General features: G+C 44.6%; 1 protein-coding gene across 1 annotated transcript in view; it reads left to right on the forward strand.

Annotated features, from left to right (window-relative positions):
- The window catches only part of MYO10 (myosin X), a 213,558-nt gene that overhangs the window by 56,156 nt on the left and 140,965 nt on the right, over nucleotides 1–16,437 (forward strand). The window contains exon 2 of the mRNA XM_011947462.1: nucleotides 2,012–2,170. Within this exon, the coding sequence (XP_011802852.1) occupies nucleotides 2,060–2,170 (111 nt within the window). The 5' untranslated portion in view covers nucleotides 2,012–2,059. The remainder of the gene's footprint in view (nucleotides 1–2,011; nucleotides 2,171–16,437) is intronic.

A 16,437-nucleotide genomic window follows, 5' to 3' on the forward strand; every position in this document is an offset into this window, starting at 1 on the left:
GTAAGTTTCTGTTTCTTAACTTTCATGGTGTTGATGACTTAAAAAGGGTCTATGTGTTTCTTCACTCTTGAATGACCATGTGCCTTCGTTAACACCTTGTTATTCTGGGTGCGAAGCGCTTCTACCCTGCTCCCTAGGTGGCCCCAGGCCTCTGCCAGCCCTGTGGGGCTCATGTAGCAGGGTTGGCCACCTTGCCATGAGATAGCCATGAGACAGGACTGTCTCCTCTCCTGGTGGATGTCTGAGCCCAGGAAGCAGCTGGGGACAGTGGCTTTTCTTCATAAGAGATGGGTGGGTCCCAACCTTGGCCTCGCAGTTTCTCAGGACTGGCTTGACCAACTGTTGTGGTTCATGTGGCAGAAATGCTACTGCCGAAGTTGTAATTTTTCTCTAGCAGAATGAAACATGCCATTTGTCATGGCTCATGAAAACCGTTGGATTGGTACTTTTGCGTTTCTTAGTGTGTCATTCTCCTTTGCAATAACATGCCATTTGTTGCCATGTAGGCAGCCAGTCAGTATCTAAAAATAGCCTCTCCAATAAAAACATTCCACACATATGATTGCAGAAAATTGTTTTGTGTGCAGACATGCACATGCTAGTGTGTGCATGTCTGAAGGCTGAGCACTTTTCATGTTATTTACGTCCTTTTTTTTTTTTTAAATCTCTTGATGTTTTTGTTTTACTTAAAGGAGGATTGTAATCCAAGTATTTAAAAACTACCAACTATAGTAAATGAGTAAATATGGAGTGGAACTCTGCAATCAAATGATTTTGTTATTGTTTGAGTTTGTAAAGCTGGTCAAGCTTTGGTCAACAGATGGAGCTTAATGTGAGGTGGTTAATCCTGAACCAAATCACTTAGGATGAAGAGCACTGAGTAGACATTAGAAATCCATGCAAATTCAGCAATCTGACGGTACCAGAGTCACCTTATGTACATGCTACAACATACCTATAGCGATCATTGCTGTTTCTGGAATTTTAAAAAAGATAGGTTCTTGAGCAAACAAAAAAAAAAATTTTATTTTAAATCAGAGTGCATTTGTTCTGCCGAGAGAGTACACAAATGCTATATATCCTAGTTGAAAGGGAATATTGTCCAAGGAGATTTTCTAAATATTCCTGTGATAATACGTTCCAGTCTTTGAACAGATATATAGACTATTTAATCAATATGAATGTATATCATATTTAAAGTACTTAAATTAATAGTTAAATGGAATAACTATGATAAAGCTTTGAAATTATATGATTCAATATGAAACATTATATAGGGAAACCAAATTACTTTCTAAAACTTGGAAAGTGTCTTGTTACTGATTTATATCAAATGGAGAAATAATGCAGAGAAGTGAACTATAAGTTTATAATTTCTGTGACTCCCAAAAGATGTTCGTACTTGAACTAATCTTTTAGGAACGTCTAATAGCACCGGTCAAAATAATTGCTTCTTTTAGAAATATATAGGTAACAGCTGGGCTCTGTGGCTCATGCCTGTAATCTCAGCACTTTGAGGGGCCAAGACAGGTGGATTGCTTGAGCCCAGGGGTTTGAGACCAGCCTGGGAAACATGACAAAACCCTGTATCTAAAAAAAATACGCAAAAATTAGCTGGCTAGTAATGTATGCCTGTAGTCCCAGCTACTCGGGAGGCTGAGGTGGGAGGATCACTTGAACCTCGGAGGTGGAGGCTGCAGTGAGCTGTAATCATGCCACTGCACTCCAGCCTGAGTGACAGAGTGAAATCATGCCTCAAAACAAACAAAAAAAATATATATATATATATATATATATATACACACACACACACACACACACACACATACACAGAGAGACAAATATATAGGTGACATAAAATGAAAAACATTTTTGCAATATATTTTTTACTGTCCAATTTAGAATCTTTTTGCTGAAATTATACCGAGATTGTATTGTCAGTTTGGGACACTTGTGTGAAAAGTCACTTACTGCTGATAATAAAATAATTGAATTCCTCTCCCTCCCTCAGGTATTCACTTACAAGCAGAGCACAATTACCCACCAGAAGGTGACTGCCATGCACCCCACGAATGAGGAGGGCGTGGATGACATGGCGACCTTGACAGAGCTCCACGGCGGCTCCATCATGTATAACTTATTCCAGCGGTATAAGAGAAATCAAATATATGTAAGTTCCAATTGTAATTCCTTTAAAAAGATCCTCACGTTTGAGTAAATGCTTATTTTTCTTCTCAGGGAGTATTTCCTGCCTTTTGAGAACTCTTGTTAATCTAAGTAAAATTATGTTTGTTAGTTTGTTTGTTTTTGAGACAGTCTTGCTTTGTCCCCTAGGCTGGAGTGCAGTGACGCAATCTCGGCTCACTGCAAGCTCCGCCTCCCGGGTTCATGCCGTTCTCCTGCCTCAGCCTCCCGAGTAGCTGGGACTACAGGCGCCCGCCACCACGCCCGGCTTTTTTCATTTTTTAATAGAGACGGGGTTTCACCATGTTAACCAGGATGGTCTTGATCTCCTGACCTCGTGATCCGCCCGCCTCGGCCTCCCAAAGTGCTGGGATTACAGGCGTGAGCCACCACACCAGGCCGTAAAACTATGTTTTTAAGGGATTTGCCAATTTAGAAACTTGGGTCAATAAATCGTGTTTTCCTAGAGTTTATTGCCTAGATTTTATTAGTGGGATTTACTTTCTGTGGAAGGGGCTTCTGCACATCGAGGTGGTTTGACCTTGCTTCTTGTGAATATGCTCTGTTGTATTCAGTTTCTAAGTGTTCTGCTACGGAAAGAAGTCACGGAGTTGTTAGACTGACCGAGGGAAAATGTTAACTTGTAGACATGAGTACTTGAACTTAAGCTGTCTTTTCTGGATTTTTCTCTTTCTATGGATTTTCAATTATTTTTCTGGCTCTGGAGCCCACCCTAGGGTGATACTTGCATTCAGGGGAACCCATTTTTCTAAGTTGTGGGATTCCTGTTTGCTATTTTGAATGGAGAAATACATAAAAAGTGGTCATGCACATTTTTCTCTCAACTTCTATGAAATGTGACTCTACCTCTATTATGAAGTGATATTTAAAAATCACTTCTGTAATAAATTGTTGACATTAAAGTACAGGTACTGCATTATCTGTCAGGATCAGTTGACCTGCAGGCTTTCTCCCCTTTTCCATCTGCCTGTTTGCAAGTCTTTATAGGAAACTAAAGGCAACTGGTTATATATGTTTATTTCTCTTGTCCAGCTCAAATTTGTATAATTTTTGAGCCGAAATAATAATACTTTAAAAACTCTTGATCTTTTAGTAATTTTTATTCTTTAGGAGTTACGTTTCTCTTTGCCAATATGGTTGTGATTATGATTAATAATAAATTAACGTTTGCCAGGCGCGGTGGCTCACACCTGTAATCCCACCACCTTGGGAGGCCAAGGTGGGTGGATCACAAGGTCAGGAGTTTGTGACAAGCCTGACCAACCTGGTGAAATCCCGTCTCTACTAAAAATACAAAAACTAGCTGGGCATGGTGGCGCATGCCTGTAAGCCCAGCTACTCAGCAGGCTGAGGCAGGAGAATCACTTGAACCTGGGAGGCAGAGGTTGCAGTGAGCCAAGATCACACCACTGCACTCCAGCCTGGGCAACAGAGCAAAACTCAATCAATCAATCAATCAATCAATCAATAAATAAATAAATAAGCCTTCAAATGGATAGTACATGCTAACTGAAACTCAAGGCATGCTTAATATTCAGGTTCTTCCAATTTATCTACCCTTAGACTGACAAAGGAGCTGGGAAAGAGAAAGAATTAGATATTTATGGGTTTACACTGCTAAATCTTCCTCAGTTAAAAAAAAAAAAAGAGTGTATTTGCCTTTCTTTTTTTTTTACACTGTGAAAGTGTTTTTTTTGTGTGTGTCAGATCGACCTAATGTTTGCCAAATGTTTTCAAACAGCCCTGTCCAGAGAAATTCAATCATGCTGTAGTCCTCTGACTTGCTGAGCTAGCTTGTCCTCAGTCTTTAGATTAAAATATTTACCATATGTTCAGAAAAGGTAATGTTTATATATGTTGGTGTGAAAGTGGCGATGCATTCTGTGTTTTGCATGAACTGACATAATGCGCATTTATTTCTCTGTTCCCATCTCAAAAATCTCCTTGTCGATGACCAGGGAACTACCTGTTTCCCATGGAATACCACTGCATAGGTATCCACATGAGCACTGCACTGTGCATGTGTTGTTGTTAGTATTAAATATTTGACACTGTCGCGTAACTATTTGTTTACATAGCAGTTTCTTTGCTAGGTTTGTCAAGGACTTATTTTGTCTTCCTTGAGCCAAGGACACTGCCAGGCACCTGGTAGTTGTGCAATAAATGTTTATAAAATAAATGCCATTCGTATTACAAATAGTCTTGTAGTTGATAAAATGTGAACCCGGCTTTTAAAATTTTTTATTGGTGTATGTCTTTTGTAGGTGCAGATAGGTTGACTGTACCTAATCCAAAAACCCCAAATCCAAAAAATGTTTCAAGGTCTAAGACATTTTGCATGCTGGTATGATGCTGAGAGGAAATGCTCATTGGAAATATTTGGGATTTTGAATTTAACTTAAATTATGCTTAACCAGTGCATAGTACACAAATATTCCCAAATCCAAAAAATATTGAAATCCAGAACACTTTTTGTCCCAGGCATTTCACACAAGGGATGCTCAGTCTGTATTTTCAAACTCATACTTTGCTGTCATTAGAGAAAAAACGTAAGTTTTTTTTTTTTTGTAATGGTGTCTTGCTATGTTGCCCAGGCTAGACTCAAACTCCTGAGCTAAAGTGATCCTCCTGCCTTAGCCTCCTGAGTACCTGGGATTACAGGCACGTGCCAGCATGCCCACCTGGACACAAGGTGTTATTGTACATTTTCAATAGTCAAGAAAAAGTAAGTAAATTAGAAGAAAAAAAAAAACTACACAAAGGGTTTAAAAGGTAGACCCTTTTAAAAAGTTTTTTATTTGTTTTCCTCTTTTCATGATAATGATGTTAAACCTGATAGCTAAATTGCCCAATAAATACTATAAATAAGATCTTGGTCTTGGAATAAGGTCATTTTCCTCCTTTCTAAGGGGAAAGCCGCAGGATTCTTGTGCATCCAGTTTGCAGTTCAGTTCAGTTAATTATGCCATTATAGACCTTCCATTTGAGGCTTGCAAAATTGCGTATTATTCATAAAGCAGCCACCATGATATTTTAAAATTATAATTGAAGCCATTTACTGGTGATGCCAGCATCTGTTGGACTCCGCTTACATTGAGACAAGACCGCCACCTGTCAGAATAGCCACCACTTCTCCACATGGGATCCTGGCTTGGAGCAATGCCTGTCTATATCTTTAAAAGAGAAAAAAAATAAAACGACTTGAATTGGTCCAGAGATGTTGCATTAGTTTTCCATTGCTGGATAACCGATTACCATAAGTGTACCAACTTAAGAGAACAAGCTACTTGCCTTCTTATGGTTCTGTAGGTCGAAAGTCCCATAGGTCTCACAGCAGAAATCAAGGTGTCAGCAGGGCCGCATCTCTTTCCAGAAGCTCTAGGGGAAGATCCATTTCCTGTTCATTGTGGCTGTTGGCTGAATTCGGTTACTTGCAGTTGTAGGACTGAGTTGCTTGTTTTCTTGCTGACTGTCACCTGAGGGCTGTTCCCAGCTTGTAGAGGCCGTCCACATTCTCTGGTTTCCTGATCTGTGGCTCCCTTTCTTCGGCTTCAGTGCCAGTAACCATGTGTTGCTTCCCTCTCGTGGCTTCAGATCTTTCCTCCTTCTCCTCCACTGTCTTCTTTCTCTCTCTCTGACTGCAGCCAAGAAAGGCTGTCCCTTAGATTGGGCCCCCCTGGATGATCTCCCCATCTCAGGCTTCGTAATCACCTGTGCAGAACCCCTTTGCCATGTGACATGATCTAGTCACAGGCTCTGGGATGAGTGTGGATGGATGTCTTTGTGGGAGGAGCCATTATTTTGCCCACCATAGGTGTCCTCCTTTTTTTTTTTTTTAAATTTATAAAACATTGCTATGTTGCACAGGCTGGTCTTGAACTCCTGGGCTCAAGCGATCCTCCCGCCTGGGCATTCGAATGTGTGGGGATGACAGGCATGAGCCTCCGCATCCAGCCAGGTTGTCTCCTTTGAGTCATATCATTGACGAGGGACTCCTGTGGCATTTCCCCCCTGCTGGTGTCTGGATGTTCCATTATTTGTTGACTTTCTGTGCTGAGCTAGCAGGTTCCATGGGTTGCTGGCTAGTGGCTCATAGCCAGGTAGAGAGGCTGCCATTCTTTGCTAAGGAGTTCTGTTAGCTTTTTCTCCTTGGGGACTGGTCTTTTTGTCTGAGAACTTTGTCAGAAACCAGGAAAATATTTTTTCTTGTAGCTTTTGGCATCTTCTATTGAAATGGTGTAGAAAGTGATAAAACAAAAAATAAAAGCACCCAGAATAGTCAAGTTAGAGTTGACTCCCCCTTTCCTTCACTAACCTCCTCTTTGGCTCTATATTGATAACTGAATCTTTCTGAACACTAGTTTTTAAAATTAATGTGTTTTCAAAGGTCAGATACCGTAATCCTTCTACCAGGGATGTTTTAAAGTAAAAGAAGTGAAAGCTCTGGGAACTTCAACCTTTGTACCTGTCTCTCCATCTTAATCATCCTGTAGCAACAAGTGTTTATTTAGAAAGTTCCTGCCTTGAACTTGACTCCATTTTAAGGGGGATTTGGAAGAAGTTTACAACATCATCCCTAGCCTCAAAGCTTGCAATGTAGTGGGGAGATAACACCAAGGCCAGCTCACAGCACATGGCCTTGGATAGCTGAAGGCCTGTCACTGAGGGTTATGTGAGGATGACACAGGCTTGGGTTTGACTGTGCTTATTTATGAAGCCCCTGAACCTTACCGCTGGGCCCTTTAGCTATTCCTGTGGGTGCATCCGTCTCCCACGCTTGTCCTGGAGGGGACAGAGGCCGTACTGAGTTTGATGCCAGTGTCCGTAGGTCTGGACTGCATGGTTTAAGCTGCAGTGCCTGGATTGGAGCCGCTCTGCGCTAGCTGTAACTGCCTGTGCAGAAGCCCCGCCTTCTGTGCCCCTGCTAGATTCTCTTCCTGGAACTCCCAGGCTCTTCCTGCCTGAGACTTCCCCCTCGCCAACCTTATCCTTCCTCTGGCTGAGACTTCCCCTCGCCAACCTTATCCTTCCTCTGGCCACTTCAAGACTAGAGCCCTGCTCAGCTCCCAGTTCCCAGCCAGGGGCCCCAGGTTTCTACCTTGAACCTCTTGGCTATGGGTTTGCCGCCTGGAGGGAAGGGGGTTGACTCTCTCCTGATTGCCCCCTTCCTTAGAAAGGTTCTGATGAGGGCCTAGACTTCTTCATCTGCTGCCATCGCCTGCTAAGACCTGGCGAGGACAAATACACACCCGCTAAGGAGAGGAGGAGCAGGGTGTGTGTTTGTGTACAGAGACGTAACCTATGGGTGTCTCAGGAAGCCCTGTGGAGGTGGTGGTGGTGGTGATACTACAAAGGCATGAGATCAATCAGGGTTGGGTAGAAAGGCTGGCATGATGGCTCACGCCTATAATCCCAGCCCTTTGGGAGGCTGAGGTGGGAGGATTGCTTGAGCCCATGAGTTCAAGACAAGCCTGAGCAATTTGGTGAAGTCCCGTCTCTACAAAAGATTGCAGAAATTAGCCAGCCATGGTGGCATGCCCCTGTAGTCCCTTCTGCTCAGGAAGCTGAGGTGGGAGGATCGCCTGAGCTGGGGAGATTGAGGCAACAGTGAGCCGAGATGGTGTCACTGTACTCCAGCCTGAGCAACAGAGCAAGACCCTATCTCAACAAAAGAGAGAGAAAAAAAAAGAATTGATGAGAAGGAAAGGCCAGTAAACACCATACATGAAGATGGAGAGATGAGAGTGAGTTTGCTGTGGCCTCACTGCAGCGGAGAAGGCTGCCTTTGCTCATGGAATCAGATGCTTGCTGGGGAATGTGCAGAAATTAGGTGGGATGGGCAGCCTGGGGTTAGGAGCCTTAAACCATTGGTTCCCCACCTAGGATGATTCTGCCCTGGGGACATTTTGTAATATCTAAAAGACATTTTTGGTCTCATAGCTACGGTCAAGGGATGCTAATGGCCTCTACCGAGTAGAGGCCAGGGATGCTGAGAAGCATACCAGAGTGCCTGGGGCAGCTCCAGAGTCATCTGGCCTAAGATATCAGTGGTGCCAGAACATCCCTCCCCCACTTACAGCTCACCTGGAAAGTTTGGGGTTGATGATACACAGACCCCACTATATTTGTTAAAGTTATCTTTTTTCTTTCTTTTCTTTTTGTTTTTTTGAGACGGAGTCTTGCTCAGTCGCCCAGGCTGGAGTGCAGTGGCACGATGTCGGCTCACTGCAACCTCCACCTCTCGGGTTCACGCAATTCTCCTGCCTCGGTCCCCTGAGTAGCTGGGATTATAGGCATCTGCCATCACACCCGGCTAATTTTTGTATTTTTAGTAGAGACAGGGTTTCACCATGTTGGCCAGGCTGGTCTCGAACTGACCTCAGGAGATCCACCTGCCTTGGCCTCCCAGAGTGTTGGGATTACAGATGTGAACCACTGCGCCTGGCCTTCATTTTGTTTTAGAGACAGGATCCCACTGTGTCACCCAGGCTGGAGTGCAATGGTGTGATCATAGTTCTTTGCGGCCTTGACCTCCCAGGCTCATGCGAGCCTTTCACCTCAGCCTCTAGAGCAGCTGGGACTACAGGCATGCACCACCACGCCCAGCTAATTTTTAAATTTTTGTGAAGACTGGGATCTTGCTATGTTGTCCAGGCTGATGTTGAACTCTTGACCACAAGCCATCCTCCCACCTTGACCTCCCAAAGTGCTGGGCAAGAGCCCATTTATAGGCAAGAGCCACTGCACCTAGCCTGTTTAAAGGTTTCTGAAAGGAGAAATTCTCTAAGAAACATTTCAGAAGATTTAAGAGGGAAGTGATATGGCTGAGACGAGAAAGGACAGATGGGCTGAGAGTGTGTTGCAGTAATTCAGTGGGGGAGGGCTGAGGGTTTTAGACCAGGGTAGAGATGAGAGAAAAGTCGTGGGGACTGTGGTGGGGGAGGCGAAGGAAGAGGCTGCATGTCACTGTCTCCTGGTCTTGTCAAGTGCTGTGGCTGTGAAAACGTGGCACTTACCGTCCTGGAAGCTCCTGAGCAGAGTGAGAATAAATGTTTTTTAGGTGCCTGTCTTCTGTCTTCTGTGCTCTCTGGCCCTGGATCATCTCAAATTGTTAAGTACCCAGCATCTAAGCACAATGTTGACAAGAGCAGGAGAAGTTTCTGTTGTACCGAAGGCAAGCTCAGTGGTCAGAGTGGAAGGGCTGCCAGGTTCCGAGGTGTGGCAGTTTTGTTTCCTGCTGAATGGAAGAGAAGCACATTCTCTTCATTATAGGGATTGTGGAGCTCCGGAGGAGACTGCTCTCCCAATCTCTAAGGAATGGCTCAAAACCACATCACGGGGAGAGCTGCAGGGAACTTCAGCGCTCGCCTGCAATTATGGTGTTGAGGCTGGCTCCAGAGGAAGCTCTTCCCTGTTCCACCCAGCCTTTCGGTTAGTTTGTTGGTCTTGCTGAACAAACAGCACAGAGATCAGAATCAAAGGAGCCAATTTTAAGAAGTGGGGCTCTTTCTAAAGATAAATGCTTCTGTAAGCACGAACTATGCTTCACAGCTGATGTATTTTTAGGTGTTTCAGAAATATCCTCCTTTGGTTAGGTGGCATTCCAGCCCGAATCTGCAAATGTGTTTGATGTTGCTTCTGAATTAACTTGAAGCCTGCATCTGTCAGGCAAAATGTGTTAGCAGGCATCAGCCAGTGAAAGACCGATTGATTTTAGCAGCCGGTTGAAGCGAGTTCACCTGCAGGAGAGTCACGGCCTGCTTGCCATGGGAGGGCTGGGCATACCCTGCCGTGGAGTGGACTGTTTGGGAATCTTGCAAATTGAAATCTGTGTTTCATTTTCTTGAGTTGAGTCTTTCCAAGGTAGACTTGGTTGGCTTGTTTCCATCCCTTTCCAAGGCTCGAGTCAAGTCATAGCGCGCCTCTCACGGAGGCAGCGTGGCCTGAAGGCTGCGTGGTTGGTTGATTAGTGCTGCCTTGGCATTGAGTGCTCTTGGGACAGATGAACACAGTGCAGTTTGTCGGGACTTTCTGGTTTTTTTTGGGTTTTTTTTTCTGGTTTTTTTTTTTTTTCACATGAAATCAAGACTCGTAGCCAAAAGATGATTGTAACCATCTGTCTGACTATATGTATTTTAAAACTTTACCAAACATTTATGCTCTGGAGTGGCCACTTCCGCATCAGCACATGAGAGTGGCAATTTGGAACTTGTTTTTTTGTGGATTTTTTTTTCTTCCTTCTCTCTCTTTGGGTTTAGATTCCTTTCAAAAGATTGCACGGGCGTGGTGGCTCATGCCTGTAATCCCAGCACTTTGGGAGGCCGAGGCAGGTGGATCACAAGGTCAGGAGTTTGAGAGCAGCCTGGCCAACATGGTGAAACCTCATGTCTAGTAAAAATACAAAAATTAGGCGGCGTGGTGGCACATGCCCGTAATCCCAGCTACTCAGGAGGCTGAGTCAGGAGACTCGCTTGAACCTGGGAGGAGGAGGTTGCAGTGAGCCGAGATTGTGCCACTGCATTCCAGCCTAGGCAATAGAGTGAGACTGTCTCAAAAATAATAATTTAAAAAAAGGTAGATTCCTTTCAATCAGGAGAGAATTTGATTCAGAAATTCACTCAAGTGGAAAGGAAATGCCAGCCTCTACATTGAAGACCTTGACTTCAGTTAACAACTTGTCTCTTGGGACGGTTTTCTTTTCAACAAACTTGAATGCTTCATGATTTTTAAAAAATCGTTTCTAAGTGTTTATTTTTTATTTTTATTTATTATTATTTAGACCTCACTCTTTCGCCCAGGCTGGAGTGCGGCGGTGCGATCATAGCTCACCACAGCCTCCAACTCCTGGGCTCAAGCAGTCCTCCCACCTCAGCTTCCCGAGTAGTTGGGACTATGAGTGCACACCACCACACCCAGCGAATTTTTTGTATTTTTAAAATTTTTAGTAGAGATGGAGGCTTGTAGTGTTGCTCAGGCTGGTCTCAAATTTCTGGCCTCAAGCGATCCTCCCACCTGGGCTTCCTGAAAGTGCTGGGATTACAGGCATGAATCACTATGCCTGCCTGAAATGTTTCTAATTGTTTAATTGGACAGCATCAAACAATTTGGTTCTATAGAAGGTAGTGGGCATAAAGCACTAGAAGACAGTTAAAACATGAATTTTATTTGGTGAATTGGTGGTGGAATCACGTGTCCTCAGCATATCGATGCTGATGCCGCCCTGCCTGGGTACCAGGCTCTGTGTTAGACTCCAAGGATGCAGAATGACTCTGGCTTACAGGAATGGCTTGTTGAAGATTGAGTAAATGAAAGGCACCTAACTGATGAGTGAAGGCAGACACAGGCAAACCATGAACAATAGCTCAGGGTGACAGTGGGTGTGATAAAAATACTTACATGGGAACACACAGGAGGAGGGTCCCAAGGAGGAGGGGGTGAGAGGGTCAGAAAATGATTCCTCCCTGAAGTACTATTAATAGTTGGCCTGAGTTTTGAGCATATGTAGAGGAATTTGGCCAGGAAGGAGGGTGGCTGTCCTGGCGGCAGATCATCATGTGGAAAGACAGGAAATAGCGTGATGCGTTGTTATTTAATATCCAACGCAGGACATTCTAGATGCCAGAACAAAGGCTGCATGATGCTGGCTGGCAAGGCGGTCGAGAGCAGTGGAGGAAGGAACGGCTCTGCAACTCAGTGAGCTTGAACGGACCCAGGAAAGCTGTCAGGGACATCTTTAACCATGCGTTTTGGGGAAGCGTCACTTGGCCACAGGGTGGTGGAGCAGAAAAGAGGGGTTTCCAGTCAGGAGGGGTTAGTGTGTGAGATACCAAGAGGTAGATGCTACGTGTTTAACTGGGTTTAGGGGGGCAAGTAAGCTGAATTTCTGTAGGATTACTGGATTACTCATTTGGGTAGGCTGTGGTGCCATTTGTCAAGTTGTAACTGTGTGAAGTAACAGGTGTTTGGGGGAGATTAGCCATGTCTGTTGAGTTTGAGCCAGTGGACCACTGAACATATGGGTCTGTAACTTACAGCTGAAGTTGCACTCAAGATGAAAATTTAGGAAGTAAGTCACTGCCATATTTAGCCGAGGTGTTTGAGAGAGAAGGAAAGGGGAGGGGAGTTGGTGAGTACGAAATAAATCTGGATAATGGATCTCACTTCTTAACAATTCTTCCCTTTAGCTGCAATAGCATGGACTTTAAATAACCCATTTCCCCAGTGCATTTCAAATTGTATCTTCTACATCCAGCTTTTCAGGACTACATGACGAAAAGCATTGTGGTTTTATTTTCGTTAACAATAGCGATGATGCATACCTCTGATTTATGCAGCACATAGTGGTCATGTGGGGTGACAGAGGATCCCTTTGTCGTTACTGATCAGAATCTTATAGTCCAGGGGGAGTGAAGCAGTGCCGGGGGAGGTGCTTCAGGGCTGTGGACTTGGTGTCTTCTGACTTGACCAAACCATGCTGTTTAGATGAGTTATTTCTGCATTGGGATTGTGACATCCAACCTGGGTCCCTTGGTCTCTATGAGCACCCTGTATGAGACCACTGAGTCACTGTAAGTTTTCTTAGTTCTACTTGATTTTTTTTTGAGATGGAGTCTGGCTCTGTTGCCCAGGCTGCCCGGGCTGGAGTGCAGCGGCGCAATCGCGGCTCACCTCAAGATCCTCCTCCCGGGTTCACACCATTCTCCTGCCTCAGCCTTCTGAGTAGCTGGGACTACAGGCTCCTGTCACCACGCCCAGCTAATTTTTTTTTTTTATTTTTGGTAGAGGCAGGGTTTCACCGTGTCAGCCAGGATGGTCTCGATCTCCTGACCCCGTGATCCACCCGCCTCGGCCTCCCAAAGTGCTGGGATCACACCTATAATCCGAGCACTTTGGGAGACTGAGGAGGGTGGATCATTTGAGGTCAGGAGTTCGAGACCAGCCTGGCCAACATGGCAAACAGCCCAGCCTTTTTTATTTTTTTGGAGGTAGAGTCTCACTCTGTGGCCCAGGCTGGAGTGCAGTGGCGTGATCTCAGCTCACTGCAACCTCTGGCTCACTGCACCCTCCACGTCCTGAGTTCAAGTGATTCTCCTGCCTCAGCCTCCCGAGTAGCTGGGGTTACAGGTGCCCACCACCATGCCTGGCTAATTTTTTTTCTTTTTTTTAAAATTGTAGTAGAGATGGGGGTTTTGCCATTTTGGCCAGGCTGGTCTCGAACTCCTGACCTCAAATGATCCACCCTCCTCAGCCTCCCAAAGTGTTGGGATTATAGGCGTGACCCATTGCACCCGGCCAGTTATACTTGATTAGAAAAAAAAAATTATTGGCTGTATTTAAGATATACAACATGATGTTTTGATATACATATGCATGCTGAAGTCAAATGATACTTGATTTTTTGGGGTGTGAAATTTGATACTAGGTGTTATACCCTTAGGCCTTTTGAAAACCTTGACTTGGTAGATTTTGGATTGAAGAAATGAAGTGAGCTTCTCCCAACATTTTTAAGCAATTTGTGCTGCAGCTGTTCCAAATTATTAAAATGGGCAAGGGAATGTATTTTGGGGGTGAGTTATGTGGAGCTTTTCTGACAAGAAAATGTTTTTATGTGCTTCAAAATAGAATGTACTTTCTATTTCTGAAAAGCCATTAAACCGACCAGCTTATTTATTCTTGTGGAATTTGAAATCCAACATGAGGAAGCCGGTACCTGGCCCCGCCTCGTGTTTGGGGGCTGCATGTGTCCACGGTCTTAAACTGCATGACATCATCATGGCCATTTGTGGAGCGGTAACAATACCTTTTCATAGAGTGACAAATGACATGAGCCCATGGCAAATGTTGTCTCATGGACCTTAGGATTTCTTTTCTTTTTTTTTTTTTTTTTGAGATGGAGTCTCACCCTGTTGCCAGGGTTAGAGTGCAGTGGCATGATCTCGGCTCACTGCAATCTCTGCCTCCCGGGTTCAAGCGATTCTCCTGCCTCAGCCTTCCGAGTAGCTGGGATTACAGGCACCCACCACCGTGCCTGGCTAATTTTGTATTTTTAGTGGAGATGGGGTTTCACCATGTTGGCCAGACTGGTCTCAAACTCCTGACTTCAAGTAATCTGCTGGCCTTGGCCTCCCAAAGTGCTGAGATTACAGGTATGAGCCGCTGCACCCAGCCAAGATTTCTTACCACAGTTTATCTTTGCCTCACTGGACACCTAATAAACTAGCTCTTTCCCCACCTCCAACTGCCATTTTTACTCACACTACATGTTGTACTTTTCTTAGTACTTAGTGAACCTTTTACACGTGCAGTCTATACTTTAGTGACAATGTCATCCATGCAAAGTGAAGAGTGAGGTGGTACGTTTAAGATGGGCGGGATAAGATGTCCTTGACTGTAATTATTTTTGCCAACGAACCCTTGACATTTCAAATAATTTTTTTTGAGGTGGGGTCTCACTGTATTGCCCAGGCTGGAGTGCAGTGGTCATGGCTCACTACAGCCTTAACCTCCCCAGGCTCAGGCGATCCACCCACCTCAGCCTCTCAAGTAGCTGGGACTATAGGCATGCACTACCACACCCAGCTAATTTTCATATTTTTAGTAGAGATAGGGTTTTGCCATGTTGCCCAGGCTGGTCTCAAACTCCTGGGCTCAAGCCGTCCTCCTGCCTTGGCCTCCCAAAGTTCTGGGATTACAGGCCTGAGCCTCTGTGCATGGCCATAATTTGTCTTTCTTGAAATAAACGATTGAGAACTATGACTCTGATTGCCAGTGTTATTTTACATCCCTGTTTTAGCAGGTTCAGAAGTGCCATTTGTCATGTGCATGGACACAAACAGTAAAAACTCAATAGTTAGCGAAGTCTTTCTGTGAGCTGAGGTCCCTAGCCCCACCCCCTTCGGTGACCTGCTACAAAATGATCCATTAGGGCTTGGCCTGTTGTATCACCTTTTGGTGATTGGATTAAGGGGGTGAGACCGTGAGGGACATCTCAGAGGAAGGAGCCTTTGTGGAAATCTAGTCAATGCAAGGTGAGGCCCTGAGCAGACCAGGACAGCACAGATGAAGTGGGTGGGTGGGTTGCTCTGGAGTTAATTAAAAGTGGAACACACAGGGCATGAGACGTCAGCCGTGGCGATGAGGCTGACAGAGCCCTGTGGATGGATGGGTGATGGAGAAGGCATTCGCTGTAGATCCGCAATGTGGCACATTCTCAAAAATCCAGGGTTTCCACCCTCGCTCTGACTCACTGGCTCTGTGACCGTAGGGACAACATATTGCTGTCCCCTTGCCGGTTCCATTACCTGTGAGAAGAGGCAGGAGCAGTGACCTCTGCTGCCCATCACAGGGTTATGGAGGAGCAAATGAGTGGGTGTGTGAATGTGTAAACAATCCTTTTGGCCGTAGGATTATGAAATGTCACTTCGTTGTTCTGCCCCTGGTACTCAATGGAGGTAGGTAGTCTAAGGGAGGCCTTTGAATTATTAATGGGTAATTAATACTGGGCTATTGTCTACTGGGTAATTTTTATACACTGAGGCAAAATTTTCTATAATCTTAAGAAAAGAAATCAGGTTCTTTCTTTGTACCAGCCAGACACACATTTTCTTTCCTTTTTTGCTTTTTAAGGAAGACATTTCAGATTATTGAGTTTTGGTTCCAATTAAGTCTGGTTGTTTGATGGCCTTGTTGGTTTGTGGGAGATCATTTGCTGAACTGACTGCCAGCCACAACATAACATATTTATTAATTATTTGAACTCTGAGATTTCAGGAAAACTCTGTCTCCCTGAAAATCTCAGTGCCTTTTGTTCTCTCTTCCTGAATAGTCTATAGCTTGTCACCAGAACATTTTTATTTAATTTGGTTTCAAATTTGAAGGTGTGTATGCTAAAACTTTTTTTCTTTTGAGATAGGGTCTCATTCTGTCAGGCTGGAGTGCAGTGGTGCAATCTTGGTTCACTGCAACCTCTGCCTCCTGGGCTGAGGTGATCCTCCCACCTTAGCCTCCTGAGTAGCTGAGACCACAGGTGGGTACCACCATACCCGGCTAACTTTTTAATGTATTTTTCATAGAGATGGGGTTTTGACATTGATGCTCAGTCTGGTTAACTCCTGGACTCAACTGATCCTCCCGCCTTGGCCTCCTAAACTGCTGGGATTACGGGCATGAGCCATTAGGCTTGGCCTCCCCCCCCCTTTTTTTTTTTTTTTAAGAGATAAGGTTTCACTTTGT

Source organism: Colobus angolensis, unplaced genomic scaffold, assembly GCF_000951035.1.
Source record: "Colobus angolensis palliatus isolate OR3802 unplaced genomic scaffold, Cang.pa_1.0 Scaffold266, whole genome shotgun sequence".
NCBI lineage: Eukaryota > Metazoa > Chordata > Mammalia > Primates > Cercopithecidae > Colobus > Colobus angolensis.